This window comes from Megalobrama amblycephala, linkage group LG20, assembly GCF_018812025.1.
Source record: "Megalobrama amblycephala isolate DHTTF-2021 linkage group LG20, ASM1881202v1, whole genome shotgun sequence".
In the NCBI taxonomy this organism is placed as follows: Eukaryota; Metazoa; Chordata; class Actinopteri; order Cypriniformes; family Xenocyprididae; genus Megalobrama; species Megalobrama amblycephala.
Genome location: NC_063063.1, coordinates 24,096,091 through 24,121,760, shown reverse-complemented (window position 1 = coordinate 24,121,760; position 25,670 = coordinate 24,096,091). Strand labels below are relative to the sequence as shown.

The 25,670-nt window shown below is 37.4% G+C and overlaps 3 protein-coding genes across 6 annotated transcripts; 1 reads left to right on the top strand and 2 right to left on the bottom strand.

Annotated features, from left to right (window-relative positions):
- Nucleotides 1–275: 275 nt before the first annotated feature.
- prph2a (peripherin 2a (retinal degeneration, slow)) lies at nt 276–5,903 on the bottom strand. Of its 2 annotated transcripts, XM_048171538.1 has the most exons (4): nt 4,521–5,903; nt 3,496–3,742; nt 1,532–1,781; nt 276–667 (listed from the first exon to the last, which is right to left on the bottom strand). In XM_048171538.1, exons 1-3 carry the CDS (start codon nt 5,099–5,101, stop codon nt 1,572–1,574), a joined length of 1,038 nt encoding a protein of 345 aa, XP_048027495.1. In that variant the 5' UTR covers nt 5,102–5,903; the 3' UTR covers nt 276–667; nt 1,532–1,571. The 2 variants fall into 2 exon arrangements, with proteins under 2 accessions (XP_048027495.1, XP_048027494.1); XM_048171537.1 differs by having other exon boundaries at nt 276–1,781; nt 4,521–5,902.
- A 3,376-nt stretch (nt 5,904–9,279) lies between these two features.
- tbcc (tubulin folding cofactor C) lies at nt 9,280–10,538 on the bottom strand. Its single transcript, XM_048171289.1, has one exon. It carries the CDS (start codon nt 10,504–10,506, stop codon nt 9,451–9,453), a length of 1,056 nt encoding a protein of 351 aa, XP_048027246.1. The 5' UTR covers nt 10,507–10,538; the 3' UTR covers nt 9,280–9,450.
- Nucleotides 10,539–12,124: 1,586 nt separating this feature from the next.
- On the top strand, nt 12,125–25,629 carry bicral (BICRA like chromatin remodeling complex associated protein). Of its 3 annotated transcripts, none has more exons than XM_048171660.1 (11): nt 12,125–12,330; nt 15,489–15,534; nt 15,648–15,696; nt 15,773–15,838; nt 17,427–18,809; nt 18,931–18,985; nt 20,398–20,482; nt 20,593–20,738; nt 20,827–20,921; nt 22,427–22,529; nt 22,766–25,629. In XM_048171660.1, exons 1-11 carry the CDS (start codon nt 12,240–12,242, stop codon nt 23,224–23,226), a joined length of 2,580 nt encoding a protein of 859 aa, XP_048027617.1. In that variant the 5' UTR covers nt 12,125–12,239; the 3' UTR covers nt 23,227–25,629. The 3 variants fall into 3 exon arrangements, with proteins under 3 accessions (XP_048027617.1, XP_048027618.1, XP_048027619.1); XM_048171661.1 differs by having other exon boundaries at nt 12,182–15,353; XM_048171662.1 differs by having other exon boundaries at nt 12,183–12,602.
- The last annotated feature ends 41 nt before the right edge of the window (nt 25,630–25,670 follow it).

The following is a 25,670-nucleotide window of genomic DNA, read 5'->3' as shown; positions in this document are numbered from 1 at the left end:
TAGCTTTTATGTGGCTTATCTATGTTTACATATCATGTTATTGAGCACTGTGAGGTACTTAATGTACATCACTTTTTAAAAACAGATCATACAATGAAACTCACCAGACATGCTATTCAGATTCACTACCATGTGCCATGCACGACAAACACCATGTGAACGCAATAATCACATAATTCTCTGCTGATCTTATTGGATGAGGCAAACCTCCTGCAGAGCTCCCAGAATGCCCTGCTCTTTGATCTTAACAAATGACTGGACAACAGAAACCTGCATGTTTTTACATTTTTTATTGTAAGTTTTATTCACAATAATAATCACTACGCACCAAACACTGTCCTAGAGTAAAGTCAGCTTTTCTTACAAGTAATTAAATTGTATTTTTACAAAAGGAAAAATATATTTTGTAATAATTCTACACTATTTACATAGACACATAATTTGAATTAAAATAAAATAATTACAAAAAATTACAGGTTTGAGCATAGAGTTTCAGTCTCTGGCCTGGGACGTTTCGTGGAGTAATTGTGCGGATGTAAAAGCACAGGAGCTCCCAGCAGTGGGAATGCAGAAGTCACAGGTCAGGGTTTAGCTGCCAGTCTTAAGCTGTCTCCTTAACTCCAGGGGCTTCCTCAAGCGTCCCCTCACCCTGTACCTGGTTATCCCTCTGTACCACAACACACATTGGGGCCTCAAATGTTATTAGTCTCCTAAACCTGCAAAATCAGCCTCTCCTTTCAGTGCTGATGAAATCATGTGAGTTATCTGATGCACAAAGCAGAGGCATAGAATACTCATCATCAGGCAGGTCACAAAAATATATTTTATACCCCTTTCCCAAATTAAAACCCTGGTACTTTTTTTATTTTTATAAAGCATTACTTTAAAATAAAACAAATAAAAACAACTAAATTCTTGTCTCTCCATCCATTAGTCAAGTATGTACATTCTCACCTGTACACATTTCATACCTAAGTCCACAAGGGTGAAAAGACACCTGTCTATCTTCTCATAGAATAGAAAGTGTTTTTGTTGCATTTGCCATACCTGTCCCATGACAAATTGTGTTGTTTATTCCTAATAAATAAAAGTACTGACTGTACTGAGGCTAGTTTCCATATTTTTACCTTTCACACTATGCCAAATCTCTGACTAGCCATTCGTAGGTTGAATATCAACTCAAATATGAAATAAATAAAACATAATATGACTATAAAAATGACTATAAAAATGTTTAGATTTTGTGTAGCAAAGTACAAAGGAGAAAAGCGAAGCTGGTAAAATTCAAATTTAATAGATTTTATTATATTCAAAGCCCCTCTTTTTAAACCAATCATATGTGAGTTTTTTGGTAATTTCACCATAATATGGGTTTCTAATATACCAAATTATTTAAAGGAATATAACTGACTGACAAAGGTTTGTATTTATATATTTTCATCACCAGTTCTTCATTAATTGGCTTTGTCTACACTTTGTGTAGTGTGGGTGCTATAGTTACAGTTTTAGGCTGTGTCCCACAGCTCTCTACCTCAGGTAGGTGTGGCCAAAGTTTGGTGGGCGGGGTTCGCTCAGCTATCAGCGGCAGCAGCCTCTTCATTTGCCCCCTCGTCCACTTGATTGCCTTTGCCCATGGCCTTCATCTTAGCCATGATATCAGTGAAGGTCTCTTTGACAGTTTTCTCCAGGATCCAGCCCTCGCTCTCACTCTCGGGGTCTTCTGGGTTGACCAGCGTGGACAGAGAGGTGTTTATGTATTGAAGTCCAATCATTACTGCAGACTAAAGCAAAGCATGAAAGATACGAGTTAGATAGCGGCACAGAGAGATGTGTTTATTCACATTAAACATATGTCAGAGCTACATTTCACACATAGATAGATAGATAGATAGATAGATAGATAGATAGATAGATAGATAGATAGATAGATAGATAATTTTTTGCATTTTATCATTCCATTTGTTTTGTTGTTTTACTTTTACTTTCGTTGTTTTACTTTAATCTTAGTCCATGTTAATGTCAACATGTAATGTATTTCTTAACATTAGTTAATGCACTGTGAATATGAACTAATGTTAACAGAGATTAATAAAAACTTGTATACAGATGTTTTGCTCATATTACTTAATGTTAGTTAATACATGAACTACTGTTTACAAATGAGACCTCATTGTAAAGTGTTACCTATATTTCTATTAATCTCAGTTCCTTTGATTCTCATTCTGTAATTCTGAACAGCAATAAAATAATTTTATTATATGTATTATTAATGTTTATGACAGTAATAAAACAATGATGTTCAAAACAATGTGTGTTCTTGTATACATGGTTTATGAGGACACAAATGTGTATAATGACATGGGTATTACAGCGTGAACATGGTTCCTGAGGACACTTCATAAACCAAATGGCTTAAAAAACATACTAATGGTGTTTTTTCGAAAATGCAGACAGTTTTCTATGATGAGTAGGTTTAGGGGTAAGGGTAGTGTAGGGGATAGAATATACAGTTTGTACAGTATAAAAACCATTATGTCTATGGAGAGTCCCCGTAAACCACATATATAAGTGTGTGTGTGTGTACATAAAATCAATGGATGGAATGTTCTACATCTTTAATTGGTGATTTGAAATCACCTTTTCCAAGAAAGCAAGATTTAGCTCCATCCCCCAGATTAGAACATTTGATCCCTGTGAATCTTCAGTGTCATCACACCATCTCAAACTCCTAATCTCCACCAACCCCTAGTTCAAGGTCTTGTTGTTCCTACAGACTGTTGTAAGCCTGGCAGATTTTGTTTAAATCAATGTTTTTAGATTATTTCTGAATTTTCTATTACTTGTAATTTATATATATATATATATATATATATATATATATAATATTAAGTCAAGTAAAGTATTATTAATATTATTCGCACAATCTTTTTAAAAGTTAGATCAGGTAAAAACAGCTCCTTAAGGTAAAGGCTGAGGATGCCTGAGTCACGTATTTTATTTTATTTATCGCAGCAGGTCAATTAATATTTCAGTACTACTACAAGGTAGTCAGAAGATTTATCACATTTAATAATACCCAGGTCAGTTAGATGTTTTCCCTGATCGTGCCATGAGATGATTGATTGAGTCGGGAATGAGGCTCCTGTCAGTGAACATGCTATGACGTATTACAGAGATTAGCTATTACTCCTCTTAACTAACCATCGCTTTTGCACCTTTTGGAATTGTCTCATAAAAATGACATGGTCCTCAAATCTGTAGCCAAAACAATGTGTAGTTAACAATGACCTTATTAGGAGGCAGACAACAAAAACACCTTGTATTGGTTGTTTACAAGATTAAGTATCTCTACTGGACAAAACGTTCCTTAAGTACTGATCAAAGATCAGTTTGACCTTTACAGCACAATCCATTAAGATAAGAGGTATGTAATGTAAGTGATTAAGGTCTGATCCTGGATCAGCACATTAAGATATTCCAAAGCTAAACTCTTACTTGCAAGAGGGTGACCACCAACACAAGTATCCCAATAGTGTTCATCATTCCACCATAGTAGGCTATAAGAGCGTCTCGGCAGCCACGTTTCCAGATGTTTAGCTCTTCGGTGTAGTGGTCGTAGCTGTAGTGAGCCGAGTTGTTGGTTATTTGCTGTTGGATGCAGGGCCGTGGCGAGCTAGGGTTGCAACAGCTGAAGGGAACGCCATCCATTAGGTATTTTCCATCCACATTGCTGCTGATTCGGCTAAAGACACAAAAAAAGTTTTGCAAATGCACTTCAGTTAATAATTTTGGTATGATTTATATTAGATTTCAGAATGCATAGTAGGACTCTTAAAATTGGCAAAATCAGTATACCATTGTGAAACTTTCACTTGTCTTCATTTACAATTTCAACACAAAATTCATTACACATTCGTGTCTTAGAATGTCTTGCTGACATTCTTTTTTCTATGATTGAAAACTGTGAATGCTTACAAAAATAATCAAAGTCCAAAAAATTATAAATCATAACTTATTATTATTGCTAATTTATTTAAATGAATTCATTTATAAATGTATGTAAATCATTTAAATCACTTTGGAAAACTTTTGATTGACTTTATAGGTTAGATGTTAAACACCAAAAACCTCCGAGATGAAAATATTAAACCCTCTGATATTAAGGCTAGTAATTTCAATGTCTATTCCAAGCCAATCTACCAGGCATTGAACTGATTGAAAGGGACAGTAAGCTGTGAGGGCAAGAAAATGTGATCCAAGAAGATTAGTGACTAAATCTAAACTGGTTAACATACCTGATACCACTTACACTGCAAATTGACCCCTGGAAATCACGCAGTACGTAGCCTCACTTTAAACTTGCTAAATTATTCCATAAACGGCGTAAAATCACTGTTTTTGGTCAAATGAAATTTTGGTCAAATGAAATTTTCTAAACTACATCTGAACAAAATGAATTAAAAAGAACTAAAAGGAAAGAATGTTTACATTTAACCATTAAACTGCAAAGAGACACTCACTCTTTGACTTCCTTGGCGCTGAAGTCCAGGTAACGGTTGCTCACCCACTGGATCTCGAACCAATCTTTGTAGTTGTTGTTGCCACAGCAACGGAACTCCATCTGCATGAGATCCAGAGTTCTCTTCATGTAGCAGCGACCAGGTGTATCGGTGTCCTTGTAAAACTTCATTCCATTTTTCAGGCCCTCAGCAAGCGTATACTCTAGAGGAATGCGCATGGCAAAACACAGAGCCGCCGTGACGATGAGGAGGAAGTTGAAGAACAAACAACAAATGAGAAAGGGCTTCAAAATGGACTTCCATTTTGCAAACTTGGTGGAGTCGAGCGAGTCATAGCAGATTTTGCCTCCAAAGGCATTGAGACAACATGCTAAAAGACCCACACCAATTAGAATGTTGGGTACAAAATGACTCTCATTGTTGTCCATAAGTTCACTTCTCTTGCGAAGTTCGATTTTAAAGAAAAGGCCCATGCTGAAGACCAGAACACCGGCCATAACAGAAAACCAGTACATGAGCCATAGCATCTGGGCCAGCTTCACCCGCTTCTTAAGGTCAAACTTTACCTTCATGAGAGCCATGTTGAAAAACTAGTTAAAGTCCAGAGAAAGAAAGAAAAAACAGTCTTTTAGCTGTGCAGTGTAGCTTAGAGAAGCTGAAAGTTGGAAGTACGTTCAAGGCGCAATGTGTAATCCATTCCAGTAGAGTGAGAACTTGATGGCTATTTTCATGATGATCTTCGCACCCATAATAGAAAAAAATCCAACTCAGGTTCTTTTAAAGGTAAACGCCAGTGTAATACATTATCTTTACAATCTTAAAAATGGATTTTCATCTACAATACTTAAAAACAACAGTGTGCCCAGGTACTGACACAAATAGTGGTGTCCCTCTATCTGCAAAGGGAGGACAAAAGCCAAGGATCCAAATGATTAAACACAAAGTTACCGTACGTCATCCTAAACCCAGCTAATCACCCTCATCCCATTTACAGAAATCCCTGGCCAGCAGATGAACCTATCTATAAGCTGCTGCCGTGGCCTTTGATTGGCTTGATTGGTCACATGGTATGACTGACATAACTAAATAGACACCAAAAACCATTGAAGGCAAAGACTTAAGACCACTACACTTCCACTTCAGGTCTTTGAGTTCATGACAATCATGCCACAGTTTGAGAGGATCTCTAAATTTCTCAAAGTTAAAATATTCATGGAACTAATGATAATGAAAACACTGACACTTTACAATAAGTTCTCATTTGTTAACATTATTTTAAACTGCAATGAGCAATAGAATTGCACAGCATTTACTAATGTGCAATATGTACGATTTTTGCAGTAAAATATCCAAAAACAACTAGGCCAGTGTTATATATTTTGTTCACTTGAGTACTTAGAATATCCCAAATGTTTCCAACTATTTGTAAATCTTAAGAAAATTGCAATTTTAACCAAGGATCCGGGACGTGTGAGGAGTCGCCTGTCAATTGCATCATACCCTCGGTTTCCGGTTTTACTTTGTAGAAACTATGGAAACACCAGATGCTTTACTATATTATGTTATGGTTTTAATAGAGAAGGAAACAACTGTTTTCATTATTTATAAACAGAAAACTAATTGTTGTTATAGCTCAACATGTTTAGTCTTATTATTTAAATCTAATTTTCTTGATTTTTTTGAGAAACACTATTTTGTCAAGTAGCTAACATAGCATAATCAGATGCAGCTTTATTTTTAGTAACAGTAATACAGAATTTTCTCCATCATACAATATGTTTTAAAATTAATTGCATGCCATTTATCAACACAAGCCATTAAGTATTTAATAAATTTGATCTATCTTACTGCAGTGTGTAACAGTGTCTCACAGCAGCCGCCAAGCGAACGCACAGAGTAACGTTATAACATCATTTTCAACACACTCAAATGTATCTAATATGATAAACAGAGCTGCGTTACCTCATACCCATGACCGGAAAAGCGGAAGCGGCGCCGGCGACTGTGGCATAATAAAAGTTCTGCTGCTCGTGAAGCGTGTGTTGCGCAATCGCTCCAGCGGCCTCGTTCAGCTCCCACAACACTCGGCCCTGCTCTGCTTCATACTACAGTAACGTTAATAATCGCATCCATGAACATGATTTCTTCCTGAGTCCTATCCCAATTCTTTTGCACTGTCCGTTGATGTGGAGACCACATGTCCCAAGATTCTGCGCTCAAACTTGGCGTCATCAAGCTACGCCTTTGTTTTGAATAGGCCTCTAGCGACCTCTAGCGGACAGAAATCTTAAATATTGCACCTTTAATAAAAGCAATTGTTCATGTTAGTTCATAAACTAACGTTAACAGATACAACTTTCGATTTTAAAAAGAAGCATAGTTCATTGTTAGTTCATGTTAACTAATGTAGTTGAAGGAATAGTTCACTCAAAAGCGAAATTGTCCCATAATTTACTCACCCTCAAGCCAGGTGTATGTGACTTTCTTCTTTCAGCCAAACCCAATTGTGATTATGTTAAATAATATCCTGGCTCTTCCCAGCTTTGTAATGGCATTGAATAGTGCCCGAGTTTTTGAAGCTCCAAAAAGCACATCCATCCATCATGACAGTAATCCATAATACTTAATTATGGTTAATAAATGCCTTCTGAAGCAAAGCGATGGGTTTTTTAAAGAAAAATATCCATATTTAAAACTTTTTAAACTATATTCACTGGCTTCAAGCAATGGCCTTACACGAGTTCATGAGAGTTGAGTTCTGGTGGAGGGGTGACCTCTGACCCGACGTATGACGTAGGCATAACATACACTTAGGTGAGAATTGACAAATGCGGAAGCGCAGAGGATAGAGCAAAACAAAACGCCGGTCATGAATTAGAAGTCTAAAATGAGAAGTTTTAAAGAAAAATTCCAAACCACATGAACGTCATACAATGGGTCGCACTTCCGCTGGAACACAACTCTTTGGTGAACGTGCACATGGCTATTGTCGTGATTACAGTTTATAAAGTTTTAAATATGTATATTTTCTTACAAAAACCCATCGCTTTGCTTCAGAAGGCCACTAGAGTCGTATGGATTACTTTTATGATAAATGGATGCCCTTTTTGGAGCTTCAAAAACTCGGGCACTATTCAATGCCGTTACAAAGCTGGGAAGAGCCAGGATATTATTTAATTTAACTCCAGTTGTGTTCGGCTGAAAAGAAGAAAGTCATATACACCTAGGATGGCTTGAGGGTGAGTAAATCATGGAATAATTTTAATTTTGAGGTGAACTACTCCTTTAAAGGGTTAGTTCACCCAAAAATGAAAATTCTGTCATTAATGACTCACCCTCATGTCGTTCCAAACCCGTAAGACCTCCGTTCATCTTCGGAACACAGTTTAAGATATTTTAGATTTAGTCCGAGAGCTTTCTGTCCCTCCATTGAAAATGTATGTACGGTAGACTGTCCATGTCCAGAAAGGTAATAAAAACATCATCAAAGTAGTCCATGTGACATCAGTGGGTTAGTTAGAAGTTTTTGAAGCATCGAAAATACATTTTGGTCCAAAAATAACAAAAACTACGACTTTATTCAGCATTGTCTTCTCTTCCGGGTCTGTTGTATATCCGCTTTCACTCCACAGTGACGCTGCTTCTTCTTCTTTCCTGTTTTACGGCGGTTGGCATCCAGCTTATTGGTGCATTACCGCCCCCTTCTGCTCCAGACAGTGACGCTGCTGACGTGTTATCTAGTGCGCCTGAGCGTCGTTTACAGTCTGAGTGAGACGCACACTGTATTCAAGCTATTCTACATTGGTATTTGGTATTGCTATATTTTTTTAAATGGTGCGTAGATGTGCATGTCACGGATGTCCTAATCGCGTCACTGTCCAGAGCAGAAGGGGGCGGTAATGCACCAATAAACTGGATGGTCAGTCATTAATGACATAATTTTCATTTTTGGGTGAACTAATCCTTTAGGTAATGCTTACAAATGAAACCTTATTGTAAAGTTTTAAACAAGTCAAAAAATTACTAACCTACAACTAATGCATATTTAGATAACTCTATTTGTATCAAAGACTATAGCCTATATATCTGAATATAACAGGCCACTTGCATAACTACAATTATGTTTAAGTAGTATAATTTTAAAATGTAGTAGTCAACATTTGAAGTGGATTAAAAAGTTAATCAAGTTGTCCTAAGAAGAAGGTTTTAGGACAACTTTGATGAAAGGTTTTGATGCACTTCAAATGTTGACTACTGTATCAAATGAAATCCTCCATATGTATATTGTTTTGCACATAATACACTTTTTTCCCTGTTAAAAGACAAATATTTTTTTTTTCAAATAAATGACATCATCTATGAATAAATGTCTGAGAGTAACAGAATTAAATGGGATAGTTCACCAAAAAAACGAAAATTCTGTCAAGCCTCATGTCATTCCAAAACATGTATAACTTTCTTTCTTCTGCAGAATACCAAAGGGGATATTTCAAAGAATGTTGGTAATCAAACAGTTTTGGTGACTTCCATTGTATGGAGAGAGAGAGAGAGAAAAAAAAACACAGAGACATTTATCAAAATATCTGTGTTCCAATGTTCCACAGAAGAAAGCAGATCTAAAGTTTGATTAAACAATGACAGAAATTTCACTTTTGTGTGAACTGTACCTTTAACAACAATTTTATTAAATGATAACTATAGTATAGTTAAATGCATACCAAGTCTTGGTGAGTAAGTAACTACAAATAAACAGAGGTGATCACGGTGTTGAACTTTATTATTTTCTTGCAGCATTTTTCTAATACAGCAGCATTCAATTAATTATTAAGCTTTGTAAGTGCAGAATTCGGGAACATTCAATGTTTATGGCATCTCTATATTATTAGCATCATGTTTACTGAGCACACAATAATGTAATCACATCATTGTTTTAAGAGGCTGATCCCACAGAATCCCAACTACATATTCTCTCAGTCTCAGGAATGACAGTCCAGTTGGGCGAAGGTGTTCCAGCAGCAAGCCAATTGAAATCATCCACATCTGTCCAATTATTCCTGTCTGGATCAAGCCCGGCTACTTTGTAATGATCTTGAATACCTGGATAAGTCCAAGTGAATGGGGCAAACCTGACCCCATGACAATCCTCTATTATTGCCCGGCTGGTCACATGGACATATATCTGAGTGGCAGTGGTGTTATGGGTGCGCAGCTGCTGACAGGACAACACTAAAGTGCTGTTAGCGCACTGGTCTACAAAAACAGAGCTGGACACTGGCCCACAGAGGATCTCGCAGTTACGGACATTCTTGATATGCAAGGTGCTCGGACAGCCATAAAGTCTCACTTTACAGTTTGTCAGATGAGATAACAGAACATCTCGTTGCTGGATCTCCTCAGCTTGCTTGATCAGGACTTGATTTTCAGCATTAGAGAATCCACACTGATATACATCCACTGCAGCATCCACTACCACAGTAACACCAACGTCAGATGGAGACTTATCTGTTGTTTGTTGACTCGGTTCAGGCTGCTTACTTGGTCCGGCATTCCTAGATCTGAAAGCGAATTTCTTTTTAGGCAACACCGCCTCCCTCTTCTCAGCAAGAGAGCTCTGGAGTTTCTGCATGGATGCCTGTGCCTGTCTTATTTCATACTGGGTTAGAAACATAATGCTGTCATTGAGAAACTTCTGGAGTTGTTGAATTCTCACAGTGACCTCCTCCAGTGTTTTAGCGGCTTTGTCGCGGTCACTGTAGTTAGAGCTGGAGAGCATCTCCTCGACTGCAGTCTTCTCAGCATTAAAGGTGGACGTGAAGAAATCGCTCTTTTCTTCCTTCACGGCCTGCTTCTCCTTGACATTTCTCCGGCGCTCTGCCTCTTCCAGCCTCGCTTGATCTCTTCGTAACACGCTTTCGGGAACATTGACCGCTGTGTTTATTTCTCCGTCATCATTCGCCACATTAACTTCCACTCCTAGTGCCGCCATGTTGCTTCTCAAAAAAGGTGTGGTAAACACACGTTGATCATGTGACAATACGTCTAAGCGTGCTGGTCAATGATTGGATAAAGAACCAGTACATTTAGTAACGCGGCTTTCTATTGGCGCATTAGATGTTCACGTTCATGATAAACTGTTTTCCCACAACATCATTTAGATACTGGAATGAAATACTGTTGGACTCTGGTATATTGTTTTATTGTTATATGACAATTATGACAATTGTTGTTACTTTATTTTCTTCTTCTTTCAAGCATTTAATAAAAAATAATAAAAAAAGAATAATTTAGATACTGGAAGAAAATTATTATTACTTTGTTTAGACCCCATAGATATTTAGACCCTTTTCTTCTCTCGTATTTGTATTTGATTCATATTTTATAATTCAAATTATTTATGTGAGATTTATTTTTCACCACATGAAATGTTTTAAAAAAATAAAACAAGCGTTGATTTTTTTTTTTTTTTTTTTTTTTTAGAATTGCAAAATGAACACATGACTGTAGAGAAAACAAACAATGGTTAGTTTTTTTAGTTGCACAATTTGCCTACTGTTTGTTATTTCTCTTTTTATATACCTTACAATTTATATTGATTTAATTTTGTACATGATGTGTGTATTGTATGGGTATAAAAAATATATATTTTTTACAAATGAATTTGTAAAAATTTACATTACATTAAAAATTGCAAACATTTTTTGTGTTACAAGTTTTCTAAAATCTTATGTTTAAATATGCAAATGAGGCATTATCTAATTAAATATGCGCTAATTTGCATGCGTTTCTAGAACAAAAATCTGAATATTGGATGACGTCAGGTTCAAAATTATCGTTTAAGTTTTTTGGACATATTAAATTCAAAGGTTTTTACAGAGGGAATTTTGGCTATCTCTTTTTATCACTCCATAATTCAGAAAATACTATCAACAGCCGGAAAACAAATAATATTCACCATTTTTTTAGGAATAAAATGTTGTATAAAATTAGGTAAATTATATATCAACAAATCCCTCTGTAAAAACCTTTAGAATATACATAGGAATAAAACTGTAAAGTTTGGTGTGTGTAAGTTCTGCTGAAATGGAGATTTCTGACTCAGAGCAGGAGAAAAAACTTATTTTGAGAAAACAGCTTTTAAAGATATTTACTGTAATTGAAATCTATAGACGCAAATAGATAAAGTGCTATAAAATATACACTTAAAAGTGTATTTTGGAAAAAAAATTCCACCAGTCTGAAAAAAAAAAAACACTTTATGAAAAGCCAAAAATCTCAAAATTGACAGGTGCCTGAAAAAACAGTGCTTTTGCCTGTAGTGTCTCCCCTTAAAGTGATGAAAATGTCAATAAATGTTACTTTATTTTTTTCTGTCAGTTTTTAGTGGCAACAATCTCACAATCATACGCAGCTTATAAAAATAAACCAATCAAAAAGATCCAATTATACTATTGTTTATTTGTATTACATTTCGCTTCAGGTTCACACTTGTGGGTGATGTGCGATCCCAGGACACAAAGGTGTGGTCGATGAGGGCCCCGCCCCCTGTCACAAACACAATTATTATTCAGTTATTCATGCCAGGCATTTGAAGTGATTAATCAAAACAGCAGCTTTAACTTATATTTCTGCAGAAGCCTCAGAAGAAGGCTTTACAGTAGTAAACAAACAGAATAAGAGTTCAAAGTAAAGAGCCCTTGGTGTCTAGTGCACTATGTAGTGATGCTGCCTTCTGCTGGAGCCGCACTGCTCCACCGGCCCGTGCAGAGATGGCGAGGAAACCCCGTGGACACGGCACTGCTTTTTCATGACGGTGAGTTTCCCCTTTGAGTGTATTATAATTTTGTGATAAAAATTTCAAGGAAAAAACACACACAACCTCCTTCCTCCCCTTCCTTCGGGGAGGGAAGAGCAAGCGTGGAGAGAGAAAAATCTATCTGAGACTGAGCAGCAAGGACAGTGAGGGAAAAATATATGAGTGGGAGAGGGAGAAAGAAGAAGAAGGAGGAGGAGGAGGAGGAGGAGGGGGAGCAAATTAAAAGTTGCCAAATGGAGATATTGGGTTTCAAGAGGAGTGAGACAGGAGTAAGGGTTTGCCTCTTTTTCAAGTCGTCTTTATGTGATGCAAATTCAAATAAATATTTATGCTTCGCCAACGATTTGTTCTCCGTTCGGTTTTTCCTCGACGAATTCAGCCGTTTCTTAATAGGTGTTGGGAAGGTCCACGACGTCAAGAAGGCCATCAACAACTCGGATCACGAAAGACTCGCTTCACCAAACCTAAGACATCCGTCGCAGTATTAAACGAGCCGTCCGATACCGAATACGCGTTTCCTTTCGCCGCCCGTCCTGCTGCGCTGCTCGGCTGTCAAAGATGCGCAAATACGCCTTTTAGAAAGGCATTTTCGAGACGTGCGATAAAACGAGCCTCTCCAGCCTCGGTCTATTTATGGACAAAGTCCCTGTGTGTTTCTAGCTGTTACTTTCAGCGAGATTAAGGCGGGTTTTGTGCGTCCTGCCCTTGCGCCATGGAGAGCCTTTTTAGTCCACCCAGCCACCCTTGTTTGACAAGTGAATCAGTAAAATGCGTCGCCTTGCTTCAACAGGGTTTTACTCTGTATTTTGAGGGGTTGCTGTTTTTCTACGTGTCTCTTTTCCGCCCCTTTGACTTATCAGGCAAAGAGGATAGATAGTTTTTTTTTTCTGGTAGAGAGGAAGAAATAATAAATCATCTCCTCCCTCATTTGGCTTGCTAAGTTGACTACAGCCTTAACGAATATAAGTGTTTATATATCACATCTCTAGTACATAGTTTAGTTAATAAAAAACGTTTTTTACATGCAAATTCAGGTTTTTATAAATATATTTTGAAGTTGTTTATCAAGGACATGTAAAAAGGCCGGATTAACCTGTCATACTTTTTTTCTTCACTACACTGCTTTATGCTTAGACTTGCTAGTTAAAAACGTTACGTTTTAAACATAACTAGCATATATAAATCCTAATATTATTGACTAATCTTATAATTCATTCGCATCCATAGCCTAACATTTAGACTGTCCTATCAGTGTTTTTCTTTTTCTGTTCTTGTGTTTATGCTGTTTAATTATGAATTAGCCATTTTCTGCAAGTTCAAGCTGTTTTTTAACAACCCGTTTGTTTTAAAACAAAGGCAGAAATACATATCCATCGAATGCTGTTCAAACATTTAATCACTTTGGGAAAAACAGACAACGCATTTCGTTCCCTCAACTAATATGTGTTTGTAACAGAAGCGAGTGAACAATCAAACTGGCCAAACATGTTTCACCCATCCCCCACGGCTCTTCCTTTGTCACATTTTCACACATGAATTTTCAAGTTGTTCACATTTCTATGGCAGCTTTACAAAAATATGATATGAAATTACAGTCGAGTAGCATTTTAACACTCCACAAGTCATAACGCCCTTTTGTCTGTCGACTGTAGCGAGCAGTGGCGCAGTTTCAGTCAGCAGCCGCCATTTTGAAGTCTCTAGGCTGCAGCAAAGAGTACAGCCATTCTTTATCACACAAATGACTTATGCATTTTTAAACATAAATATCATATTCGTGTTTAAAAACTGAAATGAATATTAGACTTATCAAAAAGTTTTACTTTTCAAATGTGTTCTTAAACACTAAAAACAGTTTCCTAGCTGATTAGGATTAAATTGTATTTGGTGCTAAATCAAACTATTTCTTACTACACAAGAATATCAGCTATATACTTATTTTTATGTATTTACTCTCCATTGGGAAAGAAAGAGAATATACCAGAGGTGGTCACACCATAAACACTAGATCTAAATTTCAGATTCTTAATTAATTTCTGTTTGTCACAATTTTTCGCATTGCTAACCTAGAGATATGTCAAAAATATGGCATAGAGGCCTGTAACTACAGAGAACAGTTCTTTGGCCTATTAATGTCAAATATTTGTAGTTATTTAATAGTATACCTGAAGTCTCATATTACACCTGTCCCGAGAACGTTCTTTATCATCTGGTGCGCCTCGCATGGCGGTCAATATTTTTTCTTCTTTTATTTCAATGAAATTAATGTACTATGTTTTAGCTTGATAATGTTTTTTTGTTTAATATTTTGTATTTTTAGGGGATTCTATGGTACTAAATTATATGCAGTAGTTATTATCCATTTATTACCTGTGAACCACTTTTTGACCATAGACCTGAAAATGAAATGTCATAAATCTTTAATGCTTTGGAGCATGGTTTGGTCTCTTTTTAAAGACAACATATGATTATTGCTGAAGTGAAAAAAAGTTATCAGTTTAAGTTTATTGTTATAAAAGAAAATGTACAAAAATACTATTTTTAAATTCTATATGAAATATATATTTTCCAAAACATTTTTTACTTTAAAACTGTGAGAAAATCAAAGCCATAAATCTAAACATGTTGTGTTCCAAATTTGAGATCGATATCTGAAAAAATGAGCTTTCAGTAAGATTTTGTTTGGGTGCAGTGCCAAACGCTTCCACTAAATTTGTTTCCCCATTCGTATCCAGTGCTGTCATTTTTGATAAAAATTGTTTCCAATGCTGTCATTCTTTTCAAAAAATGCTGTCGTTTTTTATAAAAATTGACTTTTTTTTTTCAGGACAAAGTTAATCTTTTCGAAACATGTCTGTAATAGTTTTTTTGTGTTCACATAGCAAGTGCCAAAACCTTTACTGAGTTTTGTACCATTCTGATGAAGTTCAAAATTCTAAAAAACTAAAACAAATTTTTTCTGTCAAAAATGACCAAAAAGCACCAAACTTTTAACAAACTGTGGACCCTGACATATTACAATGGTTTGTTTTTTTGTAGAACACTATATTTATTAGATCCCTAACAAATTTATATACAAAGTATGTCTCAGTGTATCCAAACGGCAGGGAATTTGTGTCCATTGTAAAATCTCAAAATCTGTAATTACTGTGTCGCAGGTGTCATGGATGATGAAGACGACCGCCGTCTTCTGGATTTTTTAGGGTAATCAACTTTATAATTTGATGGTTATGGTTTAAAGAGCTACAAACATAGTTTAAATAGTTTCCCCTTTAAACAGAACAAACAAGCTTTAATGAACTGTTTTATTTTAACAGAGATGTGCAAGCATTGAATGAGTATCTTCATGGTTCAAACAGTAAATCTGTAAGTATGCTTAAACTATGACATTTGTTTTTCATATTGAAAGGTTATTGACAACTTTTTTTTGACATTCAAATAGATTGGAGAAGACGATGTGACAAATGCAGCATTTGGGTCGGCCAGCTCATTCTTCACCAGTGACACCGTGAGTACAGTTAAAGTCCCTATCAGTTAACATGGCGGACATATTTGCAACACTACCAGGCAGCTATTTTTGGCATTAAGACTAGCTCCTATCTACTTGAATTGGGAAATACTGAAATCTCAAAAACTGCTTGCCAAACTCACATTTAAAGGTGCCCTAGAATCAAAAATTTAATTTACCTTGGCATAGTTGAATAACAAGAGTTCAGTACATGGAAAAGACATACATTGAGTTTCAAACTCCATTGCTTCCTCCTTCTTATGTAAATCTCATTTGTTTAAAAGACCTCTGAAAAACAGGCGAATCTCAACATAACACCGACTGTTACGTAACAGTCGGGATCATTAATATGTACGCCCCCAATATTTGCATATGCCAGTCCATGTTCAAGGCATTACACAAGCCAGTATTAATGTCTGGATCTGTGCACAGCTGAATCATCAGACTAGGTAAGCAAGCAAGAACAATAGCGAAAAATGGCAGATGGAGTGATAATAACTGACATGATCCATGATTACATGATATTTTTAGTGATATTTGTAAATTGTGGTTAAAGTTACCATCATTTCTTACTGTATTCACGTATGTATTCATTTTTAAACACTTGCAGTCTGTATAATGCACAAACACAACTTCATTCTTTATAAATCTCTCCAACAGTGTGTAATGTTAGCCCGTTAGCCACGGAGCACTATCAAACTCATTCAGAATCAAATGTAAACATCCAAATAAATACTATACTCACATGATCCGACGCATGCATGCAGTATGCATGACGAACATCTTGTAAAGATCCATTTGAGGGTTATATTAGCTGTGTGAATCGGTGCATAGTTAATGATGCCCCAAAATAGGCAGTTAAAAAAATTAATAAAAAAAAATCTATGGGGTATTTTGAGCTGAAACTTCACAGACACATTCAGGGGACACCTTGTAAAAACTGGTTCTAGGGCACCTTTAAATAACATATTTCATATCAGCAACTAAATCTGACATGAGCGGTCCCATAAATGTTGTTTCTTGCCCAAATAACTTTAAAAAGTGCATATTTCAGGTTGTGAGCTTATAATGAAAGCTGCAGTGACGTGACAAACACGGAACACACAACACTATTATACTTTATTTACTTAAAACACTTATTTATATTTCAATTTGCACACATTATAACTGTACATAAAAATTGTCTATATTATATATTGTTTTTTGCTTTTTTTGCACTTTGTCTATCTTGTAAATTTGTATATTATTCTTTTATTCTTTTTATTATCTGTGTCTTGTCTTGTCGCTGTCACTCTGTTGCACTGTGGAGCTTCTGTCACTAAAACAAATTCCTAGTATGTGTAAACATACCTGGCAATAAATCTCTTTCTAATTCTGATGACTTTACCAATTTGCGATTGGCTCTTTTATTTAGAAGGCTGGATTGTTTTTTTGCCATATCGCATGTTGCACTTATTCCCATTCATAGTAATATGAGAGAACCGTCTTGGTATACATACATTCTGGCAAAGTTTGCAATCAATGGGGATACCTAGAATGGAATTTAGTAAGAGAATCTGAACAACAACTTCTTTGGTTTTCTACTCAGAGTGGCTCCAATGAAGAACTCAAAGATGGTCACAATCATTTGGGAGAGTTTGGGGAGGCTGGTGGAGCTGAGCTTCAGCTCTCAAGCAGTCTTCCGTTCATCGAGGATGAGCTCGACGGTGGATCCTCACCAGGTGGGGTCGATCTCAGTGGCGAGGACCAACCATTTGACATCCTCCAGAAGTCATTGCTGGAAGCAGATATCACAGAGCAGACATTGGCTCAAGAAGCTCTTTTGGACTCCCAGCCATCTCTCATTCCCTCAGCTACCTCCTTCCCTCAGCAGCTGGTCTCTGGAGGGTTTGGAGGTGTCGCGGGTCCTGGTGTGGTGGCACCATTGGCACAACCTCAGGCTTTTATCCAGCAGGTTCCCCAACTACCCTTGCCAAATGGCCCAGCTGGACACATCCAGGTAGTGGGATCCTTCAATGGCAGTGCCTCCTCTATGATGACTATCAACAGTTTGGAACAGCCTCAGATCCTGTTGAGGCAGAGCGGAAATGTTGTGACAAACAACAGCGGGCAGGGTACCATGTTCACCCCCTCCGCAGCTGGTCAGGTGTCAATGTCTTTCAATAAAGGAGCAATACCACTTCAGAATATTATCATCCAGAGAGGCCCTACGCAACAGGCATTGATTAGACCGATTCAACCTAAACCCTTACAGACAGGGGGACAAACTGTATACAACATCAGCAACATCGGGCTTCAACCTAGCACCACAGCTGCGAATTTAGTCAGTAGCCCCTACACAGCCTCCGGCTCTCCTCAGTCTACTCAACAGGTGAAAGTGGTCAATCCAGCCAGCAGCATTGTAATGCATTCACCGCTGGGGCAACAAGTGCAACCACAGTCCCAGTCCAATCTGCCTCAGGGGCAGTTTTTGCTACCCAGTTCTATTTCCCTAACCCCTGGTACGACTGTTCACAGCTTCCAGGCTGTGAATGGGCAGGTGTTACAAACAAACACTCAAATGGGTGACCCAGCGTCAATGTGCACTACCACCTACTCCATCCTCACCAATCAGAACACAACAGTACAGCTTATCGCTGGGCAGAACCTTTCAGCTGGAGGGCAGCTAATAGTCAATCAAGGTTTGGTCAGTGGAGGTCAAATAGGCCAAGCTTCACCCACACCTGTTGTGCAGGTGTCTCAAAGGCCTGGTGCCATGGCCAAAGTTTGGAATGCCAGCGCGTCGCCTAGCCCAACCCCTGTACAGACGTCCCAGACTTCAAGCCACCTCACCATGGTCAGTTCTGGTGTTCAGGGCCCACAGGTTTGTCAGCAGTTATCTGTGAGCCCAGGACAGCATCTCCTTATGCCCATGGGCCAGAATGCTCCAGCTGCTTCTGGCGTTTCGGAGTTTCAAGTCTCTCTAAACCAGGTAAAACATATTTGGATTAATCTAATGTTTTTTTTTTTTTTTTTTTTTTTTTTTTTTTACTTTTTTGGCTCTTCAAAGTGGTATTTTTTCATTACATTTGATTGTTTCTTCTATTTCATAGGACACAGCAGCACAAAGAGGGCAAACACAATTAATTAATCTCCTTGGTACCAAAGGTAAGACTACTTTGAAATTGACTACTCTGTATTTTTACATTTACAATTTAAAATAAATGTTTTCTATTTTAATATATTTAAAATTTAATTTATTTTTGTCATAGCATCATTCTAATATGCTGATTTGGTGCTCAATAAACATTTTGTATTATTATCAGTGTTGAAAACAGTTTAATAGTTGCTTAAAGGGTTAGTTCACCCAAAAATGAAAATTATGTCATTAATGACTCACCCTCATGTCGTTCCAAACCCGTAAGACCTCCGTTCATCTTCGGAACACAGTTTAAGATATTTTAGATTTAGTCCAAGAGCTTTCTGTCCCTCCATTGAAAATGTATGTACGGTATACTGTCCATGTCCAGAAAGGTAATAAAAACATCATCAAAGTAGTCCATGTGACATCAGTGGGTTAGTTAGAAGTTTTTGAAGCATCGAAAATACATTTTGTTCCACAGTGATGCTGCTTCTTCTTCTTTCCTGTTTTACGGCGGTTGGCATCCAGTTTATTGGTGCATTACCGCCCCCTTCTGCTCAGGACAGTGACGCGATTAGGACATCCACGACATGCACATCTACGCACCATTTTAAAAAATATAGCAATACCAAAATAAAAACAATGTAGAATAGCTTGAATACAGCGTGCGTCTCCCTCAGACTGTAAACGACACTCAGGCGCACTAGATAACACGTTAGCAGAGTCACTGTCCAGAGCAGAAGGGGGCGGTAATGCACCAATAAGCTGGATGCCAACCGCCGTAAAACAGGAAAGAAGAAGAAGAAGCAGCGTCACTGTGGAGTGAAAGCGGATATACAACAGACCCGGAAGAGAAGACAATGCTGAATAAAGTCGTAGTTTTTGTTATTTTTGGACCAAAATGTATTTTCGATTCTTCAAAAACTTCTAACTAACCCACTGATGTCACATGGACTACTTTGATGATGTTTTTATTACCTTTCTGGACATGGACAGTATACCGTACATACATTTTCAATGGAGGGACAGAAAGCTCTCGGACTAAATCTAAAATATCTTAAACTGTGTTCCGAAGATGAACCGAGGTCTTACGGGTTTGGAACGACATGAGGGTGAGTCATTAATGACATAATTTTCATTTTTGGGTGAACTAACCCTTTAATATTTTTGTGGAAATTGTGATACATTTTTTTCAGGATCCCTTGATGAATAGAAAGTTCAAAAGAATAGCATTTATTTGAAATAAAAATCTTTTGTAATATTATAAATGTCTTAATTGTCACTTTTGATCAGAGTATTCATTTCTTTAAAAAACAAACAAATATACTTACCTAAAAAATTTGAACGGTAGTGTATATATTATTGTGTGTTTTTTTGCAGCTGAATTTCCTCTCTTGGATCTTTAAAATAATTTTTTCTTTATTCTATTAAAAATTAGCTGTGAAAACGCTCACTCCTGCCAGTCAGGAATTGCCTCTCACACCGAAGCGACCTGCAACTCAGCAACTTACTAGAGGAGGAATGTGAGTGCTCAGATTGTACTCTACACCTGTTACATATGAAGTGTGTAATTTATGCGTCAACGAATATAATTGCAGAAATAATGATTGTAACACTGGGCCTTATTTTACAGGGTCCTCCAGCAGTTAAGACAGGATCACAATAGAGTCTTGTCTTCAGAGCGGACACCCTTCACTTCATTAAATGATGGCATTGAAAGATTACTGCCCTATCATGTTTTCCAAGGCTCACCACCACGAGATGAAGATTTCGCCAAAGGTGCGTTTTCAACTTTTCCTCTACATAATTCATATTTATCCGTAGATAAAAATGCCATAGGTTCTGATGATCGTTTTTGACTTTACAGTTGATGAGGAGTTTGAAGCAGTTGCCACACAAGTGCTAACCAGAACGCAGGCCATGGTGAACAAATACAGGCGCCTACTCATGGTGGAAGCAGAGGTAGGTTCAGAACATGCTTTTAACTTTAATGCACAAAAGACCACATATAGTTATTTGTAGGTAATTAAAGGTGCTAAAGAGGATCTTTTCGTCGACTGAGAAACCAAAGACTGTTAGTGAGTTTTTGAAATGAGCGCATACGTAAGAACAACCCCCCTCCTTCACAGCTCATTTTGAGGGAACACCTCCCAAAACTCGTGCACGAGTATTGGAACATGAGTGTTTACCACCGGCATTCACTGTGTCGTGTTAGTGGATTCATTATGTCGGACTCACCGCAGGTAACTCATAATCTGCAGTTGTTACTCCTGTCTCCTGACAAAAGCATTGCATGCGGCGCCTGTAGTGTGGAAAGTTACTGGAGCGCGCAGCCGCGCACGTCTCTCACAAGGAACGTCATGGCAGTGATTGACAACCCAGAGAGCCAATCCGCGCACGTCTTTCACAAGGAATGTAATGGCAGTGATTGACAAGCCAGAGGGCCAATCGTTTATGCGATTGGCTGATGTTTTTAAGGCCCTACCTCGTGCACAGATGATGTATATTAATATTATTCCTTTCAGTGCACCTAATAAATAGTCTTTTATCAGTTAGTAAAGACAGTTTCAAGTAATATTGCAAAAATGTATAAAACAAAACATCCTCTTTAGCACCTTTAACGGATTAGTTCACTTTCAAATGAAAATTAGCCCAAGCTTTATTCATCCTCAAGCCATCCTAGGTGTATATGACTTTTTTCTTTCTGATGAACACAATCTGAGATATAGTAATAAATATCCTGACGCATCCGAGCTTTATAATGGCAGTGAGCGGGATCAACGAGTATGAGCTGAAGAAAGTGGTTCCATCCATCATAAACGTGTACTCCTCACGGCTCCAGGGGGGTTAATAAAGGCCTTCTGAAGTGATGCGTTTGTGTAAAAAAATAAAAAATCCATATTTAACAAGTTATGAAGTAAAATATCTAGCTTCCGCAAGACCGCCTTCCATATTCAAAGTACGGAGAAAGTGTAAAACTCTTGCAGTTCACAAAGCTTACGCTACGCCTACGCCTTCCGTATTCAACTTATGGAAAAAGTGTAACTGACGCGACGCCATTTTAGACTTTCTTTGTACGTTAAATATGGAAGGCACTCTGGCTGAAGCTAGATATTTTACTCTCTAACTTGTTAAATATGGATATTTTTTTACACAAACGCATCGCTTCGCTTCAGAAGGCCTTTATTAACCCCTGGAGCCATGTGGAGTACATGTTTATGATGGATGGATGTAGATGGAAGCACTTTCTTCAGCTCATACTCGTTGGTATCGCTCACTGCCATTATAAATCTAGGATGCGTCAGGATATTTATTACTACATCTCCGATTGTGTTCATCAGAAAGAAGGATGGCTTGAGGGTGAGTAAAACTTGGGTTAATTTTCATTTGAAAGTGAACTAATCCTTTAATTACTCTAATGTCACTTGCGTTAATGCAAAACCATTCACTGCTTAATGCTCTTTCAGAGGTCTAGCCCTTCATCAGAAATGGTGATGATTGACAGGACTTTTAACCAAGAGGAAAGGGGCAACTTGACCCAAGACAAACGAATGGTGTTAGTGGATCCAGGTGAGAGATGGGAGCCTGGTTGTATTTAGCTATTTTCACTGTTATATTAAAATATTCCACAAACGTTGTGCATAAAACCATGTTATGAGTTGACGTAAAGTAATTTTACAGCATTTCCAAGTGGTTTTATTTTGGTTGAATACAATGAAGTAGTATTTGCAACTAAAAGGTTTTTTTTTTTTGTGATCAAATTATTTAGTATTTAAATAATTTTTAATATTTAAATGCTCTCTCAGATAGCTTCCTGGAAGAGTTCTGCTGTGGCCCTAAACTAAGGATCCCAAGTCCTAAAGTCTTGACCCCAGCCACCAATGAGGGCAGTCCCAGCATAATGGAAACATCCCCAAGGCATTCCATAAGTCTCACCATAAAAGATGGGCAGGTTATGAACAGCCACACAGAACCTGCTTATAGGACAGAATCTCAACAACAAGGAATGGAAGAACACAGAAGATCTCCCATCAAGTGCATCCTGGACCTAAAAAAAAAGAAATCCATCAACCTAATCAGCAGCAACAGTCAACATGCTCACTACCCTACATCTCCCAGCCAATCACAGCATAGCTCTGCCCAAGGCTACCCTTCGAGCCTGGGGCGGAGCCACGAAGAACAACTTCCCTCAGATCATAGTCACACGTCATTGGCTGACACAGACTCTGTGCTCGAGGCTGCCGTGAATAGCATCTTAGAATGTTAGACAGTGCCATATTTATGTTTGTTAGTTGTTCCATGTTAATCTCATTTCATTTCATGCCATGTGTGTGCGAGCTGAACTCCACGGCATGTGTGAACGGACGTACGTTGGCATTATCACGGTTTGAAATGCACACAGCAGCTCTGACTATGTTGAGGAACAGGAAGTCGAATCTAAAGATAGTGATACTCTAATACTGTGCCTGTTCTAGAGAAGTTTACATACGAAAAGCCTTTTTGACAATGCTTTACAGGATACACTTGCAATCACACACACACATATGCACGCACACACACACACACACACACACACACACACACACACACACACACAATATCAAGCAGTAAGTAAGTGTGATGTTTGGAATGTCAAGAGTAGACATTAATATTTGTAGCGTATCGATCAATATCAGACACTTAGTCTAATAGTCTGTCCGCACTTAAGGTTTTATGGTTGTCTCAACACTTATGTTGTATCATTGCAGTAGACTTTGACCAAGTGAGGCACACAAACACACCTGCGCATTTAATTGTTTTTAAACATGGGTTGTGCTCTTTTTTTGTTTGTTTACTTTTGTTTTTGCGATTAGTTTTGTACCTTACAGGTATGTTACCTCTCCACAGAGACAAAACTGTGTGGTTTTGTGCAGTGGAAAGTTAAGTCCTCAGATTGAGGTTACAATGTTACATGATGTTTATCTTTTTTGTTTAATTCATTTTTTGAAATGATGCATTATATATATATTTTTTTTTGAAGTCTGTGCTGCTCCCTGTCTGGAGAAAATATGTGCTGTTTTGCACTTTAAGTTAATATTTCAAAGAACCCACATAGGTGAATCTCATGAAAACATCGCATTTTAACCCAAAATCAATGGAAATAAAAAAGAAATAATATTTTGCAAAAAGAAAAGGAAACCCGTTAAGCACAGTTTCATCACAATTACATATTTTTAAATTAATTCTAAATTCTTATTACATTTTAAAAAGATTTCTTCTTTCTTTAGTAAAGTATGTTATATATTTTTTACATTTAAATATGTGAATTTAAGCCAGTGCAACAATCACTACCAATATTTACAGTACAGTTGAGATAATTGTTTTTTGTCACATTATCACAAATTAGACTACAACAGGCTTAATTTCTCTGAGCAAAATATGATTCCTTATTTCTTTCCTTTTGATTTTGGGATTTTTCTGAGATTTACCCACATTTTCCCTTGTGCGTTGAGTCCCCTGCTGGTCAGGCTGTAGTCTTGGCAGTCAGTTTGCAGTTTCTGCCTCTAGTGGCAGCTTATATTTGCACATGTGGACGTGACCTCCTACTTTATAGATAGCCATGATAACCGCTTTCACAGCCCCTCTGCAGATCACTTCTCTCATTTGCAGTTTTAAATTGGTGAAGCTGAAGTAGCGATGTCACAGCACATCAGGATTTTCATTCATTATTGGTATATAGGAAATGGCTGTTTACTGAGATAATGTAGTTTGGTTGGAGGACAGGCCCACATTTCAACAACCCATTTTGAGAAATCATTTCTAAAGAAATTCAGTTTTGTTTTATAGACTAGAACCTGTATTAACTGTGCCATTACAGGGCTTTGTCAGCTTCAACGATGGGAGTTTGACCAAGGCTATTTCAAAAACTGACCAGGGGAGCGTTTCCCAAAGCCAGCTATGGTCGCAAGTTCCGTTGTTATCGACAGAGTTCAGAGGAAATTGCGACCATAGCTGGCTAGCGACGCTTTTGGTGAAACGCACCCCAAAGCAGAGAAACTGCAGTGTGCGGACATTTTCACAAGTCTGCGTTTCCATTAGCATCCATTCCAGAGCCGAAGGGAAGGTTGCTTGTTTTCATCTATACATGTCATCCCATTGTTTTTACATCATTAACACTAAACACCACTGTCTTTCCCAGCAGTTCAACCAAAAATGACAGACAGACAGAAAAAAAAAAAAAAAAAAAAAAAAATTCTTCTCTCTGATCTGAGCTCTAGTGGTCGGTGTAAGGGAGCATTATGAAAGACCTTCACTTCGAAGGGCTTCTTTGCCTTAGGACAGAGCGAGTGAAAACAAGTTTAAATAGTCTATCATTTGTTTTTACTGGTTTTTGTTGTGCGAGTGTGGCCTTCAGTTATCGTAATACCCCATGGTAAAAGTTGCTTTTATCGTTTTATTTTCTGCATCACCTAAAACTTGATTTGTAATGTTTGTATTACAAAAAATAAAAACATGAAACACAAAATATTTATACTTTTTGTAAAGAAAAAGAATGTAAAACAAAAAAGTTATTTTTATTATGTTAGGTGTACACGTCATACTGTATGTGGTCAGTTCATGATTTGATGTTTTTGTGAGTGTTCATTACAACAGCAGAGATAAATATTAAATTCATTTTGAATACAGCCAATCTGTTGTAATGTCTTCATTTTTAACAAATTGTGGATATTT

Bases quoted from the DNA above. Each gene is read 5' to 3' on its own strand.
- tbcc (XM_048171289.1), bottom strand. From the start codon at position 10,506: ATGGCGGCACTAGGAGTGGAAGTTAATGTGGCGAATGATGACGGAGAA.
- bicral (XM_048171660.1), top strand. From the start codon at position 12,240: ATGCTGCCTTCTGCTGGAGCCGCACTGCTCCACCGGCCCGTGCAGAGA. The intron at 18,810-18,930 runs GTAAAACATATT...TCTATTTCATAG, and splicing joins TTCAAGTCTCTCTAAACCAG to GACACAGCAGCACAAAGAGG. The intron at 20,922-22,426 runs GTAGGTTCAGAA...ATGCTCTTTCAG, and splicing joins TACTCATGGTGGAAGCAGAG to AGGTCTAGCCCTTCATCAGA.
- prph2a (XM_048171538.1), bottom strand. From the start codon at position 5,101: ATGGCTCTCATGAAGGTAAAGTTTGACCTTAAGAAGCGGGTGAAGCTG. The intron at 3,743-4,520 runs GTGAGTGTCTCT...TTGTGTCTTTAG, and splicing joins AGCGCCAAGGAAGTCAAAGA to CCGAATCAGCAGCAATGTGG. The intron at 1,782-3,495 runs GTAAGAGTTTAG...GCTTTGCTTTAG, and splicing joins TGGTGGTCACCCTCTTGCAA to TCTGCAGTAATGATTGGACT.